Source organism: Bicyclus anynana, chromosome 14, assembly GCF_947172395.1.
Source record: "Bicyclus anynana chromosome 14, ilBicAnyn1.1, whole genome shotgun sequence".
Classification (NCBI taxonomy): domain Eukaryota; kingdom Metazoa; phylum Arthropoda; class Insecta; order Lepidoptera; family Nymphalidae; genus Bicyclus; species Bicyclus anynana.
This window is the reverse complement of record NC_069096.1, coordinates 16,698,600-16,723,701: the sequence shown is the minus strand read 5'-3', so window position 1 is coordinate 16,723,701 and position 25,102 is coordinate 16,698,600. Positions and strand designations below refer to the sequence as shown.

The window sequence follows — 25,102 nt, the reverse complement described above, 5'->3', positions numbered from 1 at the left end:
CATATTACTACATACAATAACATACACAACCTTACATACTTCTTTATAGTTCTTTATAGATCTAGCGGACGCCCGCGACTTCGTCCGCGTGAAATTCGGTTTTTCACAAATCCCACGGAAGCAATGGACTTTTCCGGGATGAAAAGTGACCTATGTGTTAATCCAGAGTAAAATATATTTCTATTCCAAATTTCAGCCAAATCGCTTCCGTAGCCGCAGCATAAAAGAGAACAAACTAACTTACACACAAACTTTCGCCTTTATAATATTAGTGTGATATCAATGGTAGGCAGTTTTATATATATATATATAAATATTTTCACCTAGTTAGAAGACCTTTACATCTTGACCCCAAAAAGTTCCTAACCCATGGCCCCTGGGAGTATGGGGTCAACTTATGGACCACTTTCCTAGATAAAGTGTAATATTATATTAAAGTTTCGCAGTTCAAGCCATATATCAAACACTAATGGGTTTATTCCAAAATCCAATTCCAAAGATGTCGATCTAGGCGAGAGTAGTTCGCTCATAATATCAGGTAGCATGATCCACCTGGCAATAACTCATGTACCTAATTCTTAGCCTTCTTATTCCATTCAACTCATATCTATCTAGTTCAAACGAGTTTTGAGGCATTTTTTGGTTCTTTGAAAAATCTTTATTTAATTTCAATATTTGTATCTAAGAGTAAACAGACACGAGTAGGTGATGGATTAGGTTTCATTATATACGAGATGTTCTAAAGGTACTGAGTTAAAAGTAATTTTTAAACATCTTTTAGCGACGAACATGCCATTAATTATGTAATCTGTGCCTTACAATAAAGGGCCGAAAACAGAACGTCTGTGGTGTCATAGATAATGTGCGTGTGACTTTGACAGCTTTTTAAGTAAAACCAAAGACTTTTACGCCAAGTGCCGAACTGTCACCATATATGTTCCCGATTAAGCCATTTTCACGAAGTAAATTTGTGTTCTATTAAACCTGTTATTATATATTAAACCCTTACATAGTGTTGCTAACAACATCATTATCATTAATTATCGTGATGATACTGATGTCAATAAAAAGACGTGTAAAAGAAAAACTAGATTATTATTTTCTTATTACTAAAAGTTGTAACTAGTATAACTAAAGCCATATAGCTTCACTAGACTAGACTAGACTAGTTTGAGGGCAACGAAAATATTAGTCATATTTGAAAGATATGGCAAATATCCTACAAAATACATAATACCATAATTTAAATTAATAAAATGAACAGACATTCTATCTAGCTAATATTATTGTTGGAGAGTAGTTTGATTTTCCTTAATCATAGGCTCGATTTCTTTATCATCATCTTTTGTCTCATTCTCATCATCTGGAAGGTTGTCCCAGTCAGCCTTCTCTCCTTCTCCGAGCGCGACGTAGACCAGGTTTGTGACGGTGTACATAGCGGCAGACACGAAGAAAACCTGCCTCCAGAGATACTCACTTGTCTGCAAATAAAAAACATTTTGATTAACACTTATTTTACCCGCGAAAAATAAGTAAGTATTTTTCCGGGACTTTATCCCGGAAAAATACTTACTTACTAGCTTGTGTTAATGTAGATTATAATTTATCTCGATTCTAAATTTCAGCTAATTCAGTTCAGTAGTTGCGGTGTGACTATGTAACAAACGTTCATACTATCATAGCCATAATTTTGTCGCAAATTTCGGGAAAACATGGATTTTTCGGGACAAAGAGTAATTGCCTGTGTGTTAATTCAGGGTATTGTCTATTCTTGTTTTAAATTTCATTAAAATTAGTTTTGTAACTGCGGGGTTATCCGGCGACATTCATACAAACTTTCGCGTTTTTAATATTAGTAGGATTATATCTTTGTACCTGGTAAAATCTATAATAGCCTGGTCTATCTAATAAAGTGGACTACTCACCACATCGGTCAGAATGAAGCCAGCAACGATCGGAGCGAGGGAGCCGAACGCGTTGGCTGCGAAGTTGCTGATGCCGATCAAAGTGCCAGAAAAGTTGGTCGAGATGTCGATGTGGTTTATCTAAAAACAAGTAAAACATGAAATAAAGTCACTAACAATGCTGACTAGTAAGTACCCGGCATACTTTCCCGTGGAAATATCGAGTGTTATGTTGCAGCTTTGTGCCTCGTACAGCACGTTAGACCGTCAATAATATTACAGAGGGGTACTTCGCGTCATGTCAGATCGAAAGTAGCACTCTTTGTGACAGAACGCATCCGAGGAAGAATAGCAGAAAGTCTCATGCATATTTTTCGCCAATCAGTGTTCTGGTCTGTTTTTGAAGAAATTATATTAAACTTAACTATGTCTCAGATTAAGGAGCTTAGAGTTTTGGTCTTGTTTGGTCATGTTCCTTATGGGTGATGGATGTGTCAAGCAGGGCAACGCCTTTAACGAATTTCCGAACAAACAAATAACGAAAATAACAAAAAGAAACCGGTCAAGTGCGAGTTGAACTCACGTGAAGATGTATCACACGATTTCTTGTTTGATGTATCACACGATTCAGTTGGCCCCCATAAGTGCTGCCTGAATATATTTTTTCTTGTAATTCTACTTCTCTGCGTTTGGATCCCAGAAATTTATGTGTACCGAATTTCAATTTAATTGGTCCAATAGATTCGGAAAAAAATGACTGACGCCCGTCTGTCACACGAGTGATCTCACAAGGATTTCGTTTTTGTGCGTACTTACGTTCGGAGCTCTAAAAATATTTAGAAAAGTATTTACATGGAAGCCGACGTTGGAAGCCACCTTGCAGACGCAGAGCACGATGAGCACCGCTTCCACCACGTAGATGTTCTTGGGCACGTAGGCCAGCACCACCAGACCCACGGCTGGGAGGAAGCTTCCTGCATTAAATAATCAACCGATAACTTGACATCTTTACAGTCCAGTTAGCTTAACGTGGGCTCACAGTTCTTATGAATTATCTTCTGTTAACCTACAGGGACTTGAGAGTGGTCAGATAACTTTGTTTGGGACTGTGAACGTGTTTTGATAATTATGATGTATTATACAATCTCCCTCAGAAAGTGTAGAAGAAGTAGCAAGAAAAAACCTTTGTATACTGACCTTGGATGTTGTTTTCCTGCATCGCCAAATTTGGTAAGATCCTAATACTACTGGTAATAATGAACCAAAGATGTTTGAAAATCATTTTCTGATGCAAGCTGAAAGTCTGAAGCTATATTTACCAAAAGAGTTAGCCAATTTCCTCGTGCGGGCCACATTGAGGATTTTCTTCACTATCAGCATGTCAGAGAACCAGGTGTAGAAGAAGTTCGCGAACCACATCAGGAGGTAGGGCAACGCCGTTAGTACTCCGTTCTGTAAAATAAACATATTTACATGTTCATCATCAATATTAATAACCTATGTTCGGTCTACTGTTACTCTACTGAGCACAAGTTTCCCCTCAAAATAAGAGGGTTAGGCCAATGGTCCACCACGCGGGTTGAAAAATTCTTTCTCGATATCATGTTCATGAAGATGTCATGAAACATAGCACAATATCGTTGTGAAGAGAATAACACTTACTGCTTTTATATTGACGCCCATGACTTTGTCCATGAAGGCCGGCACTTCGGTGTAGAAGGTGAGCTGCCCCCATGCCGAGCCCACGTGGGCGGCCACGATGGCCCACACGCCACGGGACTGGATGATCTTAGACCAGGGGATTGAGCGTTTCTGTAATCAGCAGAGAAACAATTTCGTCGTATTTTTTTAAATTTATTTTACGAAATGTTCTAATATTTTATTTTCGAAAAGGTTTTTTAGTGTTTGACATTATAATAGTCGAAAACATATTGAATCGCTTTGAATTATTTTAAATAAATTTAATTTTTTCTAACGGTTACAAATACTTTGGTTTTGAAGAGAAGGGTTTAAAAGAAGCTTGTATTATCTAGAAATTTACAATTTACGAACATGTTGCGAAAATAAATTACCAATACTCGTATTAAGGAGTTATTAGTCCCTTTTGAGAGTAGGTATACGTGGTGTGCGCGATAACTTTAAAAACATCAGTCCCCTACCTTCCCTTTGCTCACGCCTATCCTCTCCTCAATATATCGCTTCTCAGCTGCGGATATGCGTTTGTGTTGCGCGGGAGTGTCGGCCCCGAAGATCCACATCACACTGCCGACGACGGCCGAGACGATGCCGTAGAAGCGGAATATACCGGGCCAGCCCAGCGGCGACGCGGCGATGAACCCAGTTATCGTCAGTCCTAGCACTGCACCGAGGACTGAACCTGAAATACCACATGAAAAGTAGAACACTGTACATGAAGTAGAAAAGTAGTTTGTAAAAAGCGACGTTTAACACTTTCTTTCAGTATGTAGTGCGCTATATTTTTTGGGGGTAAATAGAAAAAATATCAAGAAATTCATGATTAATATACCCCTGACTTTTTCGGTTTTGAAGACTTACGAACATTTATTTATTTATTTATTTATTTATTTAATATCAAGCAATACCACACATTACATTATACAATATAATAATAATTTATTTGTAAAAATCAAACATTTTAAAATATACTTTTCTCTTTAAAGTTTGATTTTTTTTTATTCCTGTGTTTGCTATATTTAAATGTTATAAAACAAGTAAAATGTACCTACATATAAACGAGACGATATTATGTACATTTAACATTTTTTCTGACAGCTATATTATACGAGTACAGGGTGTCCCAAAATTAATGGATAAAACGCAAATGGTAGATACACCACTTAATTATCTAAAACTAATTTAAATGGTTTTGAAAAACTCTTAGTTTAGTTGTTAGTGACCAAGTTATTGTACTTGTAACTTGAAAATATCGCACCTCCCATACATTTTTACCAGCAACTTTGAAAATGCAAAAAGTAGACACAAGTTTTATATCAATTTAGAAGCCAAGTACAGGTATAGGTACAGATTTTTATGTTATTAGTACACTTCTGTTCCGTACATTTTTTACAGGACAATTTTTTAAATCGGGTCGTCTTAATGAAAGAAAAATAAATATTGCACCAAAGATTCTTCATCAATAAAAATAAATTTAAGTTTTGTACATTAATCACGGGACATCCTGTAACATTCAATTTGTACTGCTCTCCTTTCCTGCAAATATTTACTAATCCTGCCAAGCGAAGATTATTATTACTTCATAGCGTTAAAGTACTGAGCATCTACATCAAAAGATAGATATAAACAAATACTACATTTTCTAAATAAAAGCAAAACAAATAATAATTTCTCAAAGAAAATGAGTACGGAACTTTGTGGAAGTGAAAAATGGTCCAAGTTCTCCCCGATTGAGTTGTTCAGACAACTGATGTTTAACCAAAAAAATATTAATTTTTGTTGAGTTATATGAATGAAATCAGTTTTATTTCATACTAACTTATTATATTATTCGTATATAAAATAATGATAATGAGTGATATTTTAATATAAACCATCTACGCGTAGACCTAATTCACGGTCAAGTTAAAATCGATGTAGAATAAGGTGAGAAGTAGCGTGATAAAAATGGTTTTTTTAAACCTCTATAAATCAAGATATATTTAAGATTCCAGGTTTCAAGTGTAAATTACATATCCAGTTTTAAAGTATTTAATTGTTTTGTACATAATATATGGCGCAGGTTCTTCTAAATATATTAATGGCAATTTTCTTTTCTAAACTTGGCTGTAACACTCCCATGCACATATTTATGAATACAGAGTTGTGTATCTCGCTACGTCTGTGTTTAATAATATAATATTTGTTGTGAGTAGGATCAGCTGTGCCAATATTGAGAGATTATGAACAAAAAGGAAAATTCGTCACGTTAAGAACTTAATTAAATCTCGAAACGAAGATATTATTTTCATACGAATCAAATACAATATAGCAGCAGATGAACAAAATAGCGTCATTAGATTACTTTCACACTACAATCGTAATAAAACTTTTTTATTTCGCTGTTAATCTCTAAGAGGTAATGTTCTTCTAAACTGCTATCCTAATGATCAAACTTATTGTGCACCGACTCTGCTGTAGCGCATAAAGTGCGCTCCACTTATATTGTTAATAGTTTATTATTCTTAAATATACACTAATAGTAAAAATGCGAAGTTTTTTTTATTTTTTTTATTATTTGCAGGTTAGCCCTTGACTACGGTCTACTGATGGTAAGTGATGATGCAATTTTAGACGGAAGCGGGGTAACTTGTTAGGAGGAGGATGAAAATCCACACCTCTTTCGGTTTCTACGCGACATCGACGCCGAAGCCTTCCAATAGCCAGACCTGGACCAATTAAGAAAACCTCAATCGGTCCAGCCGGGGATCGAACCCAAGACTTCCGTCGTGTAAATCCACCGCGCATACCACTACGCCACGGAGGCCGTCAAAAGTAAGTCTTTTCTGTCTGCCTCAGTCACCGATGCCTATGAGCGGATTTGGAAAGCAGCTTCAGAGCGGCTACTCAAACGTAATTATTATTTTATATAGTAGCCAAACCAACAGTCTCTCTAGTTTACCAAGAGTCCAGGCCCGAGTGCCGAGCCTATAGATAAAAGAGCGTAGTAAAAAAAGAAATTGCTTATTGTGTTCGGTAATGGCGAGTTTACGGCATCAACCCATATTCGGCTCACTGCTGAGCTCGAGTCTCCTCTCAGAATGAGAGGGGTTAGGCCAGTAGTCCACCACGCTGGCCCAATGCGGATTGGCAGACTTCACACACGCAGAGAGTTAAGATAATTCTCTGGTATGCAGGTTTCCTCACGATGTTTTCCTTCACCGATTGAGACACGTGATATTTAATTTCTTAAAATGCACACAACTGAAAAGTTGGAGGTGCATGCCCCGGACCGGATTCGAACCCACACCCTCCGGAATCGGAGGCAGAGGTCATATCCACTGGGCTATCACAGCTCATGGCGAGTTTAGTTTCATAAAACTGTCTTGATAAAATATTATTGTAACAATTATTTTGTTTGTTTATTTTAGAATATTTATGTTAACTATATAATTATAGCAGCACCACTGCAGCAAATCTACATAGTTTATAAAAATGTTTGCATCCGAATCACACCAGCGTGATGTGAATGATGTCTTAAAGCTCAAGAAAACAACAAGGACTCCGCACTGCTGATAACAATATTGTTTGCGCGAACCAAATATTAGTTAGCAGAACAGTTGCGCTATTTGTCCTATGATCAGTATTAATATACGCAATACGTAGCATCTATATACTTAATAAGATCCGCCGCTTCAGTCTGTCTGTTTGAGATAAACTCAAATTGTACTATGAAAATGACTATAAACTACTGAATGGATTTTTATGCGATTGGTACTAATAGATAATAAATATATGAAGATGGTTATTGGTTATAATGTATTAAGATTTTTCAGTATGGTAATAATTTATCGATTATCACTTAAAGATAATTGGTGGAATTGTCAGGAAGAGACAATCCGCTTAGGGGCTTTCGTCGAAAACGCTGCCTTATACCATAAATAATAATAAAAATATGCATAGTGGGATATCGCACCCACGATGTTATTATTAGTTATCTACTCTTTTTATCTTCAAAAAATAGTCAAATACTCGTGTAATGAAAGTTTGCTATAATTTACTCGCAGACGAAGAGAGAGATTACGCTAGTAATGATATTCTAAAGATGATGAAGGATTTTTTGATCCAATTAACACAACCTGTCATAAATAAATCTGAAAGATTAATATCTGTGTTTGATAATAAATATAATATATTATGAATCTTTGTATCAACAAAGTAGTTGTCTTTGTTTAGTGCGATAATATCTAGGAAATATTTAGCGTTAGCCTTGAACGAGCAAAATAATATTAATTGTATCCAAAATAAAGACCTTCGCACACAGTACAGGATCGATCCGGTACAGTCGATGTGAAAATATAAGTTTCAATATAATGTATAAAATAACAACTATGTAACAAATAGCCGTATAGCAAATTCTAACAGTAAAAATATCCCTTTGTAATATTATCCTTTGACGGACATGGAAGTTTCTTCGTTTTAGTCAAAATCATTGTATTACAAAGTGATATGGTCACTAGAAGACTTTGTTGGGTTAGCTACTTTCATAATAACAGAAAGTCCCTTATGTACAGACTGAATGAAGTATCTGACACGGTATTAGATGGATCTCACAACTTTTTACGGTAGATGAATCCAGTTGCGAGAATTGGTATATTTTTACAACTTTTGTTTTTACTGGCATTTATTAGTGGTAAAGTTTTGCACTAGAGCTAGAGAAATAAGTTTCGAGCTAGTAAAAAAAAAATATATTGCCACTAACCTCCGTAAGCCCATCCAGCCAGCCGACCTCTCTCTTCCAAGGGCGCCCATTTAGCCAATATCGTATGAACTCCTGGCAACAAGCACGCTTGCGTCAAGCCTTGCACCATTCTGACTATCGCTAGGAATATCCAACCGCCCTATGAAAGCAAAAAAAGCTTAAGGAATGCCTAATATCATCAATAGTAGCAAGGTTCTCCTTTTGATAAAACTACATTCGGGGAAAGCACTTCTTACTCATATAGTTTGACTATAGAAACTAGAACTGAAAGAGGCTGAAATCGCCCAGAGAATTTAAAAAAAAATCGTAGGCTATTCCCAAAATTATAGTGCATATATTAGAATAATTTAATTTGATACAAGTACTTGCGTTTTTAGTATTTACCGGGTTCTTTTAGTATCTACTTTCAGTAGCCACACTCTATCCCAGTCAGTTATTAATATAATTAAAATAAAAAGGTACCACTCACATAATACGCAGCCCAGGGCACGCTGAAGCACATGACGGCGTTGATCAGTAGAGCGCCGGTCAGTAGGTATCGGGCCCCGAAGCGGTGCGCCAGCTGACCCCCCGGTATCTGCAGCAGCATGTAGCCCCAGAAGAACGAGGACGTCACTACGTCCTGAATCTTTTTAGTCCATTGGAATTTGGGGTACTAAAAAAATAACTGTTACAAATTGCCGTGCCTCGGCATCACTCACTAAGTCATGAGTTTGAGTCCTGGCTATGATACACTGAGCTTTTTTATGTTCTGAGAAGTTTTCCTTTAAATTATATCAGCCGGAAGTTGGGAACTAAGTGGTGTTATACTCACGTGTGTCGGCGAGCATATAATTAAAGCAGTCGGTCTCGGTCATTATCATTAAAATCTGATAGTGGTCAAGTTTAACATTATCCAACCCATTTTACCCACACAATTACCCAAACCTGTCGTCGAGCAGCGTGGTGGGTTTTAACTCCATCTTCCATCCATATCCCTCTTTCTTATAAGGAGGGAGGCGGTCGTTAATTTATGTTGATAATAATGATGATGATAATTTGTTGGATATTCTATGAAAGTAATTAAAAATTAACAAAAAAGGTTTACATAATTACCGGGGGTATGAAAAGAAGGGCATGTAGACCAGCTTCAACGTAACTTCTAGTTTTATTTTCTCCACTCAAAGAATCGTTAAGGGCACTTCTATTCTCATTATGTAGCAACCCCACATGAGTATTGTTAAGGGAAGCTACTGTATCAGCTAAAGGTATCGTGGTATTGTTCACCATGTCCACTAGCGCCACGCCCATGCAAGACCGCATGCTGAGCGCGGTGAGTAGACAAAAGAAGAGAATAAGGCATTGCTGGTGCCGATGTCCCCAACCTGAAACTAATTCAAATAATTACTAATAAAACCCAGCAGGTAGCAGTATCAGGGATTGTACCATCTTGTGATAGAGGAAACATCTTGAGAACCTAGGCATCCCAGGTACCTCGGTGTAGGTTAAAAGAATCCTTTTAGAATGCATTAACATTTACCATACCCTGTCCTGATTTATACTCGTAACTTCATTTTTTCATTTATTCAATAACAAAATAGCCCTTCACTGCGATCTGACCTAGATGCAGTCTATATTATAGTGGACTAACTAAGAAGTTCAAAGTTTTACCACTATATTTTATTAACCGACTTCCATAAAGGAGGAGGTTCTACGTTCGGCTGTATGTATGTTTTTTTTTTTATGTATGTCCAGCGATAATTCCGTCAATTGTGGACCGATTTTGAAAATCTTTTTTTGTTTTGAAGGGTTTACTTCCAGGGTGGTCCCATTTTTTTCATGTCAGGATCTGATGATGGCATCCTGGAGAAATTGAGGGGAACTTTTGAAAGTTGTAGAGACGGCTAGTGCGTTTGTTAGTGTTTCCTTAAGGTATTTTAAACCACTACAACTTTATGAAGGTTTGAAGTTGGTCTGATGATGGAGCCGAAACACAGACGATGGAACTCGTCAAGGATTTACAGCAGTCACCTTTTGTTTGAGCTTGATTAATTTGTATTGATGAGTACTTTCCACCTATATGGGTTGTGACTGTATTAAGGGTCTGGTGATGAAGACGAGGGACAGTGAAGAGAACTCCTCGACGGTTCACAGTAGCTACCTTGTGTTTGGACTTGATAAATTTGTATTGATGAGAACTTTCCACCTAGATGGATTGCGACTGTATTAAGGGTCTGGTAATGAAGACGAAGCACAGTGAAGAGAACTCCTCAACGGCTCACAGTAGCTACCATGTGTTTGGACTTGATAATTTTGTATTGATAAGAACTTTCCACTTAGATAGGTTGTGACTGTACACACGCAGTAGGTATGCTAACACTAAAAATAAAAAAATAAAAATTTTAATAAAAAAAATTCAACCGACTTCCAACTCAAAAAATAACTTTAAAAAGCAAAAAATAACATCCTACCTATGTGCTACATTCTGATCAGTTTGAAGGCCAGTGTCGTGTTTTAATTAAACAGAAATTTTGTAGTTAAAACGTGTTTAATTCAAACATCACTGGCTTGGCACCGCCTTCAAACTGATCAGAAGGTAGCACATAGGTAGGATATTATTTTTTGCTTTTTAGTTAAAGTTATTTTTTGAGTTGGAAGTCGGTTGAATTTTTTTTATTATGAATTTACTAATTGCGGAGCAGGCATGTGTTAGTTAATAGTCAAAGATATCCTTACCAGTCAATTTTACACCGATCGGTCACAAGCCCAAGCCTCTGCTCGGGAAATTTCTCTCTGCCACACGATGAATCCATGGAATACTCAGATATTCGTCTCATATAAAATTAAAAACGGACCCAAGTTGGGAATCGAACCCAGGACCACTCTTTTGAAAAACCACAGCATTACTAATTGCGCCATAAAAGGTAATGTTTTCGATTATAAAAGAAAGGTCCAGGTTCGATTGGAATGAATAAAAAGGGATCAGTAGGTACCTTTAAAATCGTCGCTCTCTTCTATAACGTTGAGTTGCACAGTCTTTCCGTTTTCAGCGTCATGGTTGTCTGCGTGATCACTCACCATCATAAACTTTTTTGATAATAAAAATAATTTGGTTTTGAATTCCAATTGTCTCGAAGGACTTGTTTACCATTATCACTGACTGACTCAAGTGCCGCAGCATCTATCAAAAATATATAATTATGTTATCAGTATCAATATTTGTTGAAGATTGTAAGGTAGCGTAGAAGCTTTACTGCGGTATAGGTTATTTAATTGTCAGATTTGGTCAAAATAAAGAATTACAATTATTTTTTATATCTGATGTACTTAATTTGCGATTTCATTGGATGCAATGTAACGATTCATTCAAAAAAGTAGCCGTCCTTTGAATTGGTCTACAGTGGCAACGTACCTAAATGATAAATCGTTTAGTTTGACCAAATTTTAACTGGTAAATTTAGTTTGGCTAAAGCTGAGGTAGTTAAAAAAATATTAATTTCAAATTTGTAACCGAACATAACACTGATGTACACACACTCGTATATAATAACAGTAGAAAGACAGATTATTTTTGAGTACAAGGAAAATTATATACTGCGTACATACCTCATAAGAAGCTTAGTATTTTATGCTTGACTCGGCTAGTAGCTATCTCATAAGTCATAGCCATACCCTACTCTAGTGGGTTCAAGCTGTAATGAAATTCCTGTGTTTACATTTTTTTACTTTAGTAATAGGCTCTGACCTTTTTCAACAGGCAGTTTATCTGCTATTTATGAATATATCAAAGTATAGCAGTCATTTGTTAAAAATTGTTTTAAACATGTTAAATATTTCCTTTTTCATGAATTAATGGACGCCGACAACTCTCTGGTCTTTTTTTTATTTTTTACAAGTAAGCCCTTGACTACAATCTCACCTGATGGTAAGTGATGATGCAATCTAAGATGGAAGCGGGCTAACTTGTTAGGAGGATGAAAATCAACACTCCTTTCGGTTTCTGCACCACATCATACCGGAATGCTAAATCGCTTGGTGGCACGTTTTTGTCAGTAGGGTAGAAACTAGCCACGGATCAATCAAGTCTATATGAGCTACAATATTTTTGCAATTTGTGTAGAATACCTTTTATTTTTTAAAGTATACTAAGATTTGTATTTAAATACAAATTATTTTAGACAAAGGCGAGCAAAAACTCTGTTTGTCACTATAGCTTTTTTTGCGATTGGTTGCGAATGTAACTGTCAAAGGTTATTAAATGATAGTCATTGGATAAAAAATCTCTTTAATACAGGCATCAACTTAGTTATAAAATATTATTATACCTAAAACACAATCAATATTTTACAAATCATAAATATAAGTCAAAATACATGATGAAATTGGACTAAAATTTATATAAAATTATAATCAAGAGTTTACATTTATCATATCCTGCTTCTTTTTTGTGTCCTTTCTATCGATCATCGGTTTCATTTCACTTGGATTTTCTTCTGCATCTCCTTCTTGTAGTACATTGTCCCAGTCCGCTTTGTCGGCTGTGCCGAATACGACGTAGACCAAGTTGCTGAAGAAAAATAGTCCAGCAGCCACGAGGAACACCTTCCTCCAGAGATATTCGCTCGTCTGAAAATGAAAGACAATAATCAATACCATAGTCAACTAATTCGCCAGCTACCACTAACACACATGTTGATGATGACTGGGACCGACGGCTTCACGTACTCTTCGAGATACGAGGACGTGACACCACCTACTACCTAATTAGTAAGTTAACCAGCAGGCTAATTCACCTTTTTGACGTATCATCTAGATCAGATCGCAGTGAAGGGCTATTTTGTCAGTGAATAGGAGATAAAGTAATGAGTAAAAATCCAATAAAAAATGCTTAGATACATACTTTTAGATTACAACAAACATTAAAAAAATACATGTCGTATTGATAACTTGCTCCTTTTTCAAATCTATACTAATGTTATAAAGCTGAAGAGTTTTTTTGCTTGGTTGAATGCGCTAATCTCTGGTCCGATTTGAAAAAATATTTCAGCCCATTTATGGAGGCTATATATTATCCCCGTACTCCTACAGGAACGGGAACGACGCGGGTGAAACCACGCAGCATCAGCTAGTTGAAAAAAAATAAATAATAATAAATATACTTAAACAATACACATCACTATCTAGCCCCAAAGTAAGCATACACAGTAGCTTGTGTTATGGGTACTAAGATAGTTGATATTATAATATTTATATACATTTATATACTACATGTAAATACTTATATAATGTATAAATACACACAGACACTGAAAAAAAACCCATGTTCATCACACGAATATTTTCCAGTTGTGGAAATCGAACCCACGGCCGTGGATGCAGAAAGCAGGGTCACTACCCACTGCGCCACGCGGCCGTCAAAGCTAGTTGGTTATAAGTAAATTATCTAGTCATAATAAGTCTGGATAGTGTAAATCTTACTTAACAGACTTGCGGTATATATAGTAAGCTCTAATACAGTGGTGGCTTAAGACAAGAATGGCAGCTTGAGTTTTGCAGGCTAATTCACTACCTTTTACGTATGCTAGTTGACATATACGAATTTAAAATTCTATGTAACAAAATGTCATCGTGCTTATTGGTGGATATCATATTATAGTAGGTAGATGATATATTTTGATGTTTATTTTAATAGGTTTATAATAAAGACCAAATTAATGAATAGATCAGTAGGTAAGTTCACAAGTTAGTAATATTTTGTAAAAAAATGATTTATGACGAACAGAAGTCTCAAACTTCAATTAAAGTTGCGAGGTTTCAAAGCGCGCTAATATTGATCATATACTCGTAGGTATCTGTTTGGATCAACATTTCGATGTAATCTTGCGAGATGAAAGTCCCGATTTTCTTGTGGAGTTTTCATGTCTCCGCTCGTAATTAAAACTGTTTTTCCTTTGATAGATTCCTTTGATATGGAAGATGAAGATTAAAATACGGCGTAGCAAAACCAAAAGGCGTATCTAGAATTGACGTTAAAATACTACTGAAATACGTAATAAATTACGAGAATTTCCCGCAGCTTTCCCGTACGATGCTATGTGGAAAATAAATTAGAGATATGAGTATAAGTTTTGTTCCAAGTTAAAGCGCTGCCTTAAATTGCATCGTACTCAAAATCTTGATGACTCTAAACACTTATGAGGTGGTAGTTAAGTTTAACCTGTTTAAACGTTGACTTTTTTGATACATTTGGTGATGTCAGGATTTCATTGTTTCTAAATTGGCTTAGGTGGTAGACATCGGCTATTGCTAGGTATCACAAAGACGTAGTAAGCCCGGTTCAATCTTGGACTCCATCATCGCTTAAAAGCAGGAGAGATCACAATGAAGAGGTAACTAGTCATTAAATAAATAAGCTTGTCATACAAAAGCTGTTACTTACGACGTCGGTGAGGATGAGGCCGGCCACCGTGGGCGCGAGCGAGCCGAACAAATTGGACACGAAGTTGCTGATACTCATCATGGTGCCGGAGAAGTTGGACGATATGTCGATGTGGTTTACCTGTGCGAAAGATAAATTCTACTCAAAACTTTTTAATAAACTTTATTTTGTTTACAATTTTATTTATTTTTTTATTGAGAAAGAATACAATAAGGAACTTATCCTAATAACTATACAAATCATGCCCACGTGGTGGTGGCAAGAATACTGGCTGCATTTCCGCGCTGGAATTACAATTTGAATATCCGTTATTTTTCTATAATTTTGTTGTCTCAAAAGATATTTCACCTGTATGTAAAATAGTTAATAAAATATGCTACTGTCATATAACGGAGGTTATTGTAGCACGAGTGTTTTTTACTGAACAATAGACAGTACGAGTGCTACAATGGCTAATTACGTGCAGTGGCATACAAATGTTTTTTACGACCATGATAAAATAAATAAAAGAATTAACAAACTTTGGTAAATAATATTTTAATATACAATTGGCGTTGGACATGGCCTCCTCGATCTTTATATGGGTGTAGATTTGGTCTCGGGAGGATCCTAAATTTGTCTCTTATTATAAAATCGCCTAACTGATTTTTGTAACCAACTAATTACAGTGAACTAAGTAAATATTAAAAAAATAATCATTGTAGCACGGTTTACCCTTCTGGTAATTAACGAACGACATGTAGGAATGATTAGCTTTTTAATATGGTTTGAGGTTTTATATTGAGTAGGTTACGAAATGGGAGTGGAAAAACTAAATTTATTCAATATTTCAATTCAAAATTTTCAGTCTTCACTATTATTAACGTGTTGAGTTCCAAGTATTTTTATTATAGTAGGTACATGCGCGTAGTTCCCGTTTCCGAGGGAATACTAGAATAAAATATACCTTACGTTGTTCGGTTAAAATGTAGCTTTCCATGGGTAAAATCATTTTTAAAATACATAGTAAATCCACAGATTGATCTACAAACTCACAAACTTTGCCTCCTTTTAATATTAGTATAGTCTCCTGGACAAAGTAGTTGACTCACGTGGAAGCCGGCTGAGCAGGCGATCTTGAAGGCACAAATGAACACCAGCAAGGACTCCACCACGTACACGTTCTTGGGCGCGTACGCCAGCGCCAGCAGACCGACAGCGGCGGGGACGCAGCCTGTATGGGAGAAGAGATTCAATATTTGTTAATGGTGTTTATTAAAGTTTGGAGTATTCTCTTCAGCAGATCATTCAGCGGACGATGGAGCGAGCTATCCGCAGCCAATACTGACATAGCTTAACGAGTCGTGAAGTTGAAGTGGCAATGAGTAATGCACATCATTCACACAGGCGATGGACGTTAGGATCACTAGGTGCTGGTTGACCTCTGGTTGCTGGCGGCTTGAGATCGTAGTCCGTATAATTTGATAATTTAAAAGAGGTTAATGTCCGTGGCAATGGACGTCCATCGGCTGATGATCATAACGAAGATGACAATAATGATTCAACTAAAAACACAAAACTTATGAATTTATAAAGTCCTTTTAAGTCAATTTGTAAACTAAATCACACTAAATCTAAAACGAATCAGGTTATAAAATAAAACTTAGTAATTGCTTAAAAGTTGTTAATGTAAGAAGGTTTTCGGAAGTAATTGCAGTATTTTTGAATCTAATCCAGCTTAACAAAGTTACCTAAAGAGTTGGCCAACTTCCTCGTATTGCTGACGCTGAGCAGTTTCTTCACTATGAGCATGTCCGTGAACCACGTGAAGAAGAAATTCGTGAACCACATCACGAGAAAGGGAAGCGCTGTCAACATTCCGTTCTGAAAGTTCAAAGAGCACAAATAAATTAAGAGACTAATAATAATTACTCCAAGAAGATAAACATTACTGTTAGATGTAAAACCGCAATTTGGTTTCGATGAATTTAGAATACAGTACGCCATATTACATTTTCTCAGACGGACGTCCACCGCTTCATATAAAGGACTTCCAAACACCTGCGCAATGCACAACCGCTTTCAAAGTCTCCTTACAATCTGCTCGATGTCACGTCACCTAGCGTTTTTAGCGTTGTCTGTTCCAACCTAGAGGGAGGTCCGCCAACATTGTCTATTGACTCTTCAAACCACGTGCATTGCCACTTCCGCTTCGTGACTCGTTGAGCTGTATCACCGACTTTGGTTCTTCACTATCCCGCGCTAAATGACTCTGAGCCTTCTTACATGGCCCGCAGTTAACGACCAATCCTCATAAGTACGACGTAGGTCTGGCAACACGCACTGTTTGACGTCTTTTATCGTCAGGTACTGAGGATTTGTCTACTGTATAGCTACTTACAGCTTTGATGTTGACCCCCATGACTTTGTCCATGAAGGCGGGCACTTCGGTGTAGAGCGTGAGCTGCCCCCACGTCTGGCCGATGTGCGCCACCACGATGGCCCACATGCCGCGACTGCGCAGGATGCTGCACCACGGGACGGGCGGCTTCCTCTGAATCATACATTATAAACAATAAATAATTAATCTATTTAGTTGTTCTCCACGAAAGCCGAAGATCACAAACTATAACGTCAGATCCAACACGTCATACTCAGAAAATGGAGTATCCTCAGGAGATTTTCAAAAGTTTCAACTAAAACAATGAATTAACTGTTTATCACAAATTCTTATTTCTTTTTTCTTTTTAATTTTGAAGTCAATTCGTAATAAAGTACCAAGGTAATAGTTGAAATCAAAGTCAAAGTTCATTTATTCCAATAAGACTTACCTATGCTTATAAGTTAGCACTTTTGAAACGTCAAGTTATGTCATGATTTAATGGTAATAATTGAAGTCACAAATGAAAAATTAAAGTTACGAGGATTACAACTTTTATTAATATTATTGGTTTGTAAAATAAGTTGAAAATAAATTATAGATACTAATAAAATTATATAGAGGTAAAGTTTGCGGGAAAATTCTTTTACCACGAGAAGCCCACATTATTTGTAAGCGTAATTGGCTGTATTTTATCCCCATTTTCTCATGGAAACGGGAACAACATGGGTGAATTCGCGAGGCGTGGGTTAGTCATTAATACCAAGTGAACAACGTTTTATTCCTCAATGTAAATTATTTCACATATTTTACACATCATCATAGATATTTTCTTTTCTTCTTACTTCCTAATCATACCTTCCCATTCAATCCAGTATGTCCCAGTCCCTCTTCAATGTATTGTCTCTCAGCTGGGCTGATGTTGGTGTGCAGGGCGGGGGAGTCAGCGCCGAAGGTCCATATCACGCAGCCGACTATCCCGGACAGGGTTCCGTAGAAGCGGAATATACCCGGCCAGCCGAGTGCTGACGATGCGATGAAACCGGTTATTGGCAGACCTAGTACTGCTCCTAGGGCTTGACCTTGAAAATACAAAAAATAATAAGTGACCACTTTCCCACTAAAATTAATTGGAGAGTGTCGAGCTTTTACGATACACCGTCTTTTACAAGCCTGCGTTTCGAATAGACCAGAATTAGTGCAACACTTTTACAATTGATTACTATCAAGTTAATTTTCCGTGTGTAGTTTCATCTCAATGAGACGCTCAACTTTTTTATTTACGAAAATTCTTGATTCTGGTAACTAATTGGGCTACTAGGTACTAATAAATTCTGAGCGTCGGAACATGATAATGTACCACGCAATTTGTAGGACATTGTGACTGTTAAGTTGTATAATTGATTAATAAAAAAACAGTAAAAAAACGTCTGGTCAGTAACAACTTTTGGTAGTTTAAAATATGATTAATTAAAATTTTAAAAAGTTAAGTTTTAATTATTTTAAATTATAGGATTTTAACTATTTTTAGTTAGTCTTGGGTAACATACCTCCATATGCCCAACCCGCTAATCTTCCTCGCTCTTCCAAAGGAGTCCACCTGCCCAGCATGGTGTGCATGCCGGGAACTATGCAAGCTTGGCTCAACCCTTGCAGCATGCGCAACGCAGAAGCGAATATCCATCCTCCCTTTGGCATAAATCTTATATTATTGTCATCAATTTATCTATTAAAAACAGATTAAAAGGAGCTTACTGGTAGGGACTTCAGTTCCTGTAAATATGTGAAAAGAATATAAATAAATTTTGTGAAATGGCGGGTAGTTCAATGGAAAACAGGGTCCGAATTAACAGGCAGCGACGAGCGTCAACCAAGTGATTGATTGACAGTGAAATAAACAGACATATTATTGACCTGTCGTTATTAGTAGGTACGAAAGACTATACGATTTCAATATATAATGTCAGCCTATTTACTTCTCTGTCTACAGATGTTAATAAAAATTTTTAATTAATAAGGGTTTCGTTTTTGTACTACGTACGTTCGGAACCCTAAAAAAAACCGACATCAAAATCACAAAAATGTTTCGACTAAACTAAAAAGCGAAAAATAACATCGTACAGTGTGCTACCTCCTGATCATTTTGAAGGCGGTAGCAAGTTGGCCTGTCATGAAAAAAATGGAACCACCCTAGAATAAAACCCTTTACTAAAACTAAAAAAGAATTTTTAAAATCGATCCATAAATGACAGAATTATCGCTGCACATACATAAAAAAAAAAAAAACATACATACAGCCGAACGTAGAACCTTCTCCTTTTTGGAAGTCAGTTAAAAACAAATTATCGAACCGTACCAGAGAAATAACGAACACAAGCTAATTTATGTTGTTATATAGGTACGATATTGTCGTTACATATTAAAACGTTAAAACACACCAACCAAAAAACATGTAATCGGAATCTGTAGGTGCAGCTCTACATAAATCAATTAAAATAATTCACATAAGTCTAACAATTAAGAAGATATAAGCAAAAGTTCTACATCACGCTAACGAAATGTTTAACGGTTTGCGATATAAATAGGAGCTCTCGCGTAGTACAGTCGGGAGGACCGTCTCTACAGGGTAAGCCGGCGCGCGGCCGAGCCGGTCTAACACGGCCGCCCATTCAGTCGACTGTTACGCTGAAAGGCAACAACAGTACACATTTGAAGACATGATAAAATATTGACATGAAGAAGAAGGGTAACTGACGAAAGATGCAGATTCCAAACGGTTATTAAGGACTTGTCCCTAACGCCGAACACCACCCATGTAGAGAATTTGTCCTTCCTTTTGGTTGTTTTCATATTTTTTAAATTACTTGCTTGAAAAGTTCAACCAAGAATCATCTCTCCCATTCTGAGAGGAAACTCGTGCTCAACAGTGAACCAAATAGGGCTTATTATTGACAAGCTGACGCCACGCGGTTTCACCCGCGTCGTTCCCGGACTTGTACAAATATGGGTATAATTATATAGTTTATACCTCGATAAATGGGTTATCTAACAATGACATAATTTTTCAAATCGGACCAGTAGTTCCTGAGATTAGCGCGTTCAATCACACAAACAAACTCTTCAGGTTTATAATATTAGTATAGATTATTCGGATCACTTTTTGGAATTATATTACAATAAAGTAAAATAATACGGACCAAAACCAAGAAACGCATTATCAACATTGAAAACTATACTTAACATGCCTGCAATATGGAATTCTCGCAAGTAGCACAAGTAAGCAAATTATCACGTCATACTCAAAGAGTCAACGGCGACAATCTTTAACGGTAATTAGAGTGATAGATAGAGATCTATACATACTAATATTATAAGGTTGAAGAGTTTGTTAGTTTGTTTGCTTGAACGCGCTAATCTTAGGAACTACAGGTCCGATTTGTAAAATTATTTCAAAGTTAGACAGCCCATCAAAGAAAGCTATAGGCTATATTCATACGGGAACGGGAACCACGCGGGTGAAACCACGCGGCGTCAGCTAGTTGTAAAATAAGTCTGGTCCATCGAATTTTTTCTGGCACTTATACGTAGCATAACACATTTTAATGCAATGAGTAATAATCGCGTCGCGTTGTTTTTACGCAAGACCAGGGCCATTCGTTCAATCGCTCATTTATTTTTTGCAATTTAACATTTCTAGCTTTAATGTATCGTTTAATATGAGAACCAACCGTCGATATTAAAATGCACTCCGCTCTTATAGTATAAGTTTTATCCGCAATGTAAACAAGTGTCAAGTTTCAGGTAACCACTCGAACTGATTACGATGTCAGCATTTTGCCGATACAATAGCTCGGCGCTACCTGTGGCTGTATGTACAATGTATGTTTGTATTGTGATTTGTGTATTCATTTAAATTAACATGAAAATTTGTGGTGGTGCGTTGTAGCAGCCCCTATTCTCATGCTAACTCAGTATTATTTTCGACAACGGTTGGCCATTGCACGATTAGTCATTCGCTGGTCTTAAATACATAATACAACAACACATTTTTCATTGATATTACCTAATAACCTTACTCAATACATAAACTATTCAACACTCCTAAATCATACAAAAAAAAAAATTACTGAAACCTATACAAACAAACTCTTTCGCATATCCATCTGCTTTAAATTTTCAATGTATCAAACATAAAATTTAAGTGTCTGTCTGTATACAACATACCTACAAGTTTTTTTTTTAATTATCCAGTCCATGTCCAGGCTGATCTTTGGAATGGCTGAACTGATTTGAATAGGAATTTCACTGTAAGCAACATGCAGCGACAAAAAAATTTCATCCCGGAAAAATCCATTGTAGGAAGGTCCCGAAGGAGTTGTGAACAACTGAATTTCACGCGCACGAAGTCGCGGGCGTCCTCTAGTTTAAAATAATTATTACCTGTTAAATTGAGATAAGTCTATTATTTATTATTACGTCAAAAATTACGTCGTTAGTAATAATATTTTTTTCGCCGTTAGTTTTGCACCAAATTACATTTTCTTAACGCCAACTCTATGAAACGAGATTCAAAGAAAAAAATAATTAAGACCACAAAGCGCAAAAGAGAAAAAGAGCACCTCTCGGAGATTGCCGAGTCAAATGAATTCCTCTCTCTGTGAGATTTTTAAATAATCAAGAAATAATTGTGCACAGTTTGTGTTTACATCACCAAACAGCAACAATTGAGTTTTCCTTCTAGTTCGTACACTCTCTGAATAAGTTTATTCAACAATATTTCTATTCTCCGGAACTCTCTTGTATTTTTACTTTAACTATGCCGTTTGTTTCTTAATTAAAATATTCCTCTTAATCTAAATACTTCAAAGTTTATAATCCCTTAGATAAATTCACATCAATGCCTGGCGTGAATGAATAGACACCTTCTAGGTAAGCGAGCTCCAACTTTACAAATGTTTTAGGATAAAAAATTTGCAAATATTTCCGCGGTAATTCATATAGCATTAATTAAATAATAAAAAAAATTCAACCGACTTCCAACTCAAAAATTAGCTTAAACTAAAAAGCAAAAAAACATCTTACCTATGTGCTACCTTCTGATCAGTTTGAAGGCGGTGCCAATCCAGTGACATATTTTAATTAAAATTAAAATTTTTTTTTAATTTTCAGTGTTAGGATACCTACTGAGTGTGAACAAAAATTAATAAGCAATTAGCTTAAACGTTATTTTCTTACAATAAGTAATCCTTTAAAAATACTACCTTAACTCATATACAAAATTTCACTCCCCCTTGATCCACTCGTAATATGAATATTCAGAAAAACGTGAAAGGTATCATAACTAATGAGAAGTGGTCTTGACTGTCCTCCGTCTTCATCACCAGACCCTTAATACAGTCACAACCCATCTAGGTGGAAAGTCCTCTTGAATACAAATTAATCAAGCCCAAACGAAAGGTAACTGCTGTAAATCGTTGACGAGTTCCATCGCCTGTGTTTCGGCTCCATAATCAGACCAACTCTACACCTTTAGAAAATTGTAGAGGTTGTATGGAAACACTAACAAACGCACTAGGTTCTACGATTACACTACACTCTACGATCTTCGAAAGTTCTCCTCGATTTCTCCAGAATGGCATCATCGTATCCTGACGTGAAAAAATGGAACCACCTTGGAATCAAACCCTTCAAAACAAAAAAAAAAGAATTTTCAAAATCGGTCCATAAATGACGGACTTATCGCTGGACATACATAAAAAAAAACATACATACAACCGAACGTAGAACCTCCTCCTTTTTGAAAATCGGTTAAAAACAGTTCGAGCGAACTCTAGCCAGATATAATCTACACTAATATTATAAAGAGAAGAGATTTGTATGTTTTAATGCAATGAATAAATTCAAAAACTACTAAACCGATTTCAAAAAATCTTTCTCGAGTTAGAAAGCTACATTATCAGGGATTAACATAAATTACATTTATCCTCGTATACGTCACGAGGATAAGAACTACGCGGCTGAAATCGCGAGGTTCTTCTAGTACTTACATAAAAAGTACCCCACGGAAAACAGAAAGATGCCATACAGTTGATGAAGAGGGCCGCAGTGAGCATATACTTGGCTCCGAACCGGTGCGCCAGCTGGCCGGCCGGCAGCTGCAGCAGCATGTAGCCCCAGAAGAACGACGACAGGACGGTGTCTTGAGTCTGCTTACTCCAGCGGAACGTTGGATACTGAAACAGTAACGTTTGGAGTCAAATCTAAAGTCGAATTAAGTAGAAGCACAAATAACTAAGCCTTACTATTTCGTTAGTTCTGAGATTATATAAATATCTAAGGCCACAAGTCGAAGGCTCTGAGATGATCTCTCTGTCACACGATGGCTCCAGCGCCCGCACGGTAAATCCATGGAATGCTAACATAATATGTCTTATAATTATTTCGGTGATTTATTTTTATTTCATGGCCTAAATTTTGTGCTGTTTCATAAAAAATCTCATTCTATTGAGTTTCATGTCGTTATGTTATGACCTAACGACTACATTTTTAATAACGCAAAAATAATGGTAAAGTAGTCACAAAATATCTAGTATACCTAAATCATTGATAAGCTAATGCTTTCCAAAATTATTAATATATCACGAATATATTATCATGAAGTCAGATGCAAAGAAATTACAGTAATATTTATTTGAGAATACTTATTTATTTATAAAAATAATACTCCAGGGGTGGGGATGGAACCTATAATTTCTCGATCCGGCTCCTTTACCGTGGAGTTATTGAAGCTTCAATAAAAATTATATAATGCTTTATCCGAATACCGATAGTAAAACAACTAATACTTACAGGTGGAACTAAAAGCAGAGAATGCAGCACACCTCTATTTTCACTAGCGGTTACATTCGAACCATTGCCATTTGCTACTAAAGCACTGGTATTGTCACTATCAAAAGTATATTTATTGTCTGCAGCGGCTGTTCCAACATTATCATCAACCATGACCACCAGCGCCACTCCCATGCACGTCCTCATACTGTACGCCGTCGTCAGGCAGATGAAAAGGATCAAACATTGCTGATGTCTGCAACCCCAACCGGATACTAAATAAAAAAAATATAGTCAAATTCTTTAGATTCAAATGAAAAAATAACGGTCGTATTCATACGGTACGGTACAGTTATTTTGTAGTTTTTTGTAAAGTAAAGGTAAACAATACGAGTACGATACCAACGGTAAAACAGAGGGCCAAGTGGCAGTTTCATACTGATACTATCACGTTGACGTTAACGTAAATTTCTAAGGAATCGAAACAGCGCCAACTAGTGACACTACTGCACAACTGTTTCAATTCCATATAAATTCGCGTTTACGTCAACGCGATAGTAACAGTATGAAAATATTGAAAACTCCCACTAGGGCACACTGAAGTTACAAGCGCGACGTTAAAACCATGGCTGCAATAAACTCAGCTTGTCATTATTATGGTTACGTAGTCCACAAGGTATACAATAGTTTCGACATATCCGTCTGTTCGTTCGTCTGTCAGTCTCTTGACTTAATTGCGTCCATTGGGTGCAGTTTTTCATTAATTAAGCTTAAAACTTCATTAGTATAATTAACATAATTTAAGAGGAACGTATAAACGTACGCTTATCATTGTACCATTCAAACTTTTATTATCTTTTCAATAGAAGAGATTAAATTACCTTTAAAATCACTGTCACATTCAGAAACTTTTGAATGTATTTTGTAATGTTTATTAGAAGTCTTCATTATTACTTCAGTAACTCAGTCAAGTCTATGTTATCGCAAACTTCGTTAATTATCGCCTCGTAATTGTATTTCACTACCTAAGTAAAAGATATTTATCTAAAAGCTAATAATGTTATCTTGTATAAATATGTAACATCATGAATATGTTGATTTTGATCGAATTACCTATCTATGAATGTAAACGTTAAATATCCGAAGTATTCAAAATT

At 36.4% G+C, this 25,102-nt stretch overlaps 2 protein-coding genes across 2 annotated transcripts; both read right to left on the bottom strand.

The window, feature by feature from the left end:
* Positions 1 to 1,078: 1,078 nt before the first annotated feature.
* On the bottom strand, positions 1,079 to 11,470 carry LOC112057441 (putative inorganic phosphate cotransporter). Its single transcript, XM_052885608.1, has 10 exons — positions 11,313 to 11,470; positions 9,436 to 9,710; positions 8,810 to 8,995; positions 8,341 to 8,479; positions 4,064 to 4,281; positions 3,567 to 3,716; positions 3,224 to 3,356; positions 2,757 to 2,878; positions 1,926 to 2,045; positions 1,079 to 1,481 (listed from the first exon to the last, which is right to left on the bottom strand). Exons 1-10 carry the CDS (start codon positions 11,401 to 11,403, stop codon positions 1,284 to 1,286), a joined length of 1,632 nt encoding a protein of 543 aa, XP_052741568.1. The 5' UTR covers positions 11,404 to 11,470; the 3' UTR covers positions 1,079 to 1,283.
* A 1,258-nt stretch (positions 11,471 to 12,728) lies between these two features.
* LOC112047727 (putative inorganic phosphate cotransporter) lies at positions 12,729 to 24,893 on the bottom strand. Its single transcript, XM_052885568.1, has 10 exons — positions 24,827 to 24,893; positions 23,967 to 24,220; positions 23,165 to 23,350; positions 18,668 to 18,806; positions 17,976 to 18,199; positions 17,139 to 17,291; positions 16,489 to 16,621; positions 15,850 to 15,971; positions 14,759 to 14,878; positions 12,729 to 12,945 (listed from the first exon to the last, which is right to left on the bottom strand). The coding sequence occupies exons 1-10, from the start codon at positions 24,891 to 24,893 to the stop codon at positions 12,730 to 12,732; spliced, it is 1,614 nt and encodes a 537-aa protein (XP_052741528.1). The 3' UTR covers position 12,729.
* Positions 24,894 to 25,102: the final 209 nt, after the last annotated feature.

Bases quoted from the DNA above. Each gene is read 5' to 3' on its own strand.
- LOC112057441 (XM_052885608.1), bottom strand. From the start codon at position 11,403: ATGATGGTGAGTGATCACGCAGACAACCATGACGCTGAAAACGGAAAG. The intron at 3,357-3,566 runs GTAAGTGTTATT...TTTATTTTACAG, and splicing joins TGGGCGTCAATATAAAAGCA to AACGGAGTACTAACGGCGTT. The intron at 2,046-2,756 runs GTAAATACTTTT...ACTTGTTTTTAG, and splicing joins CTTCCAACGTCGGCTTCCAT to ATAAACCACATCGACATCTC.
- LOC112047727 (XM_052885568.1), bottom strand. From the start codon at position 24,893: ATGAAGACTTCTAATAAACATTACAAAATACATTCAAAAGTTTCTGAA. The intron at 17,292-17,975 runs GTATGATTAGGA...TGTATGATTCAG, and splicing joins ATACTGGATTGAATGGGAAG to AGGAAGCCGCCCGTCCCGTG. The intron at 15,972-16,488 runs GTAACTTTGTTA...TCTCCCATACAG, and splicing joins GAAGTTGGCCAACTCTTTAG to GCTGCGTCCCCGCCGCTGTC.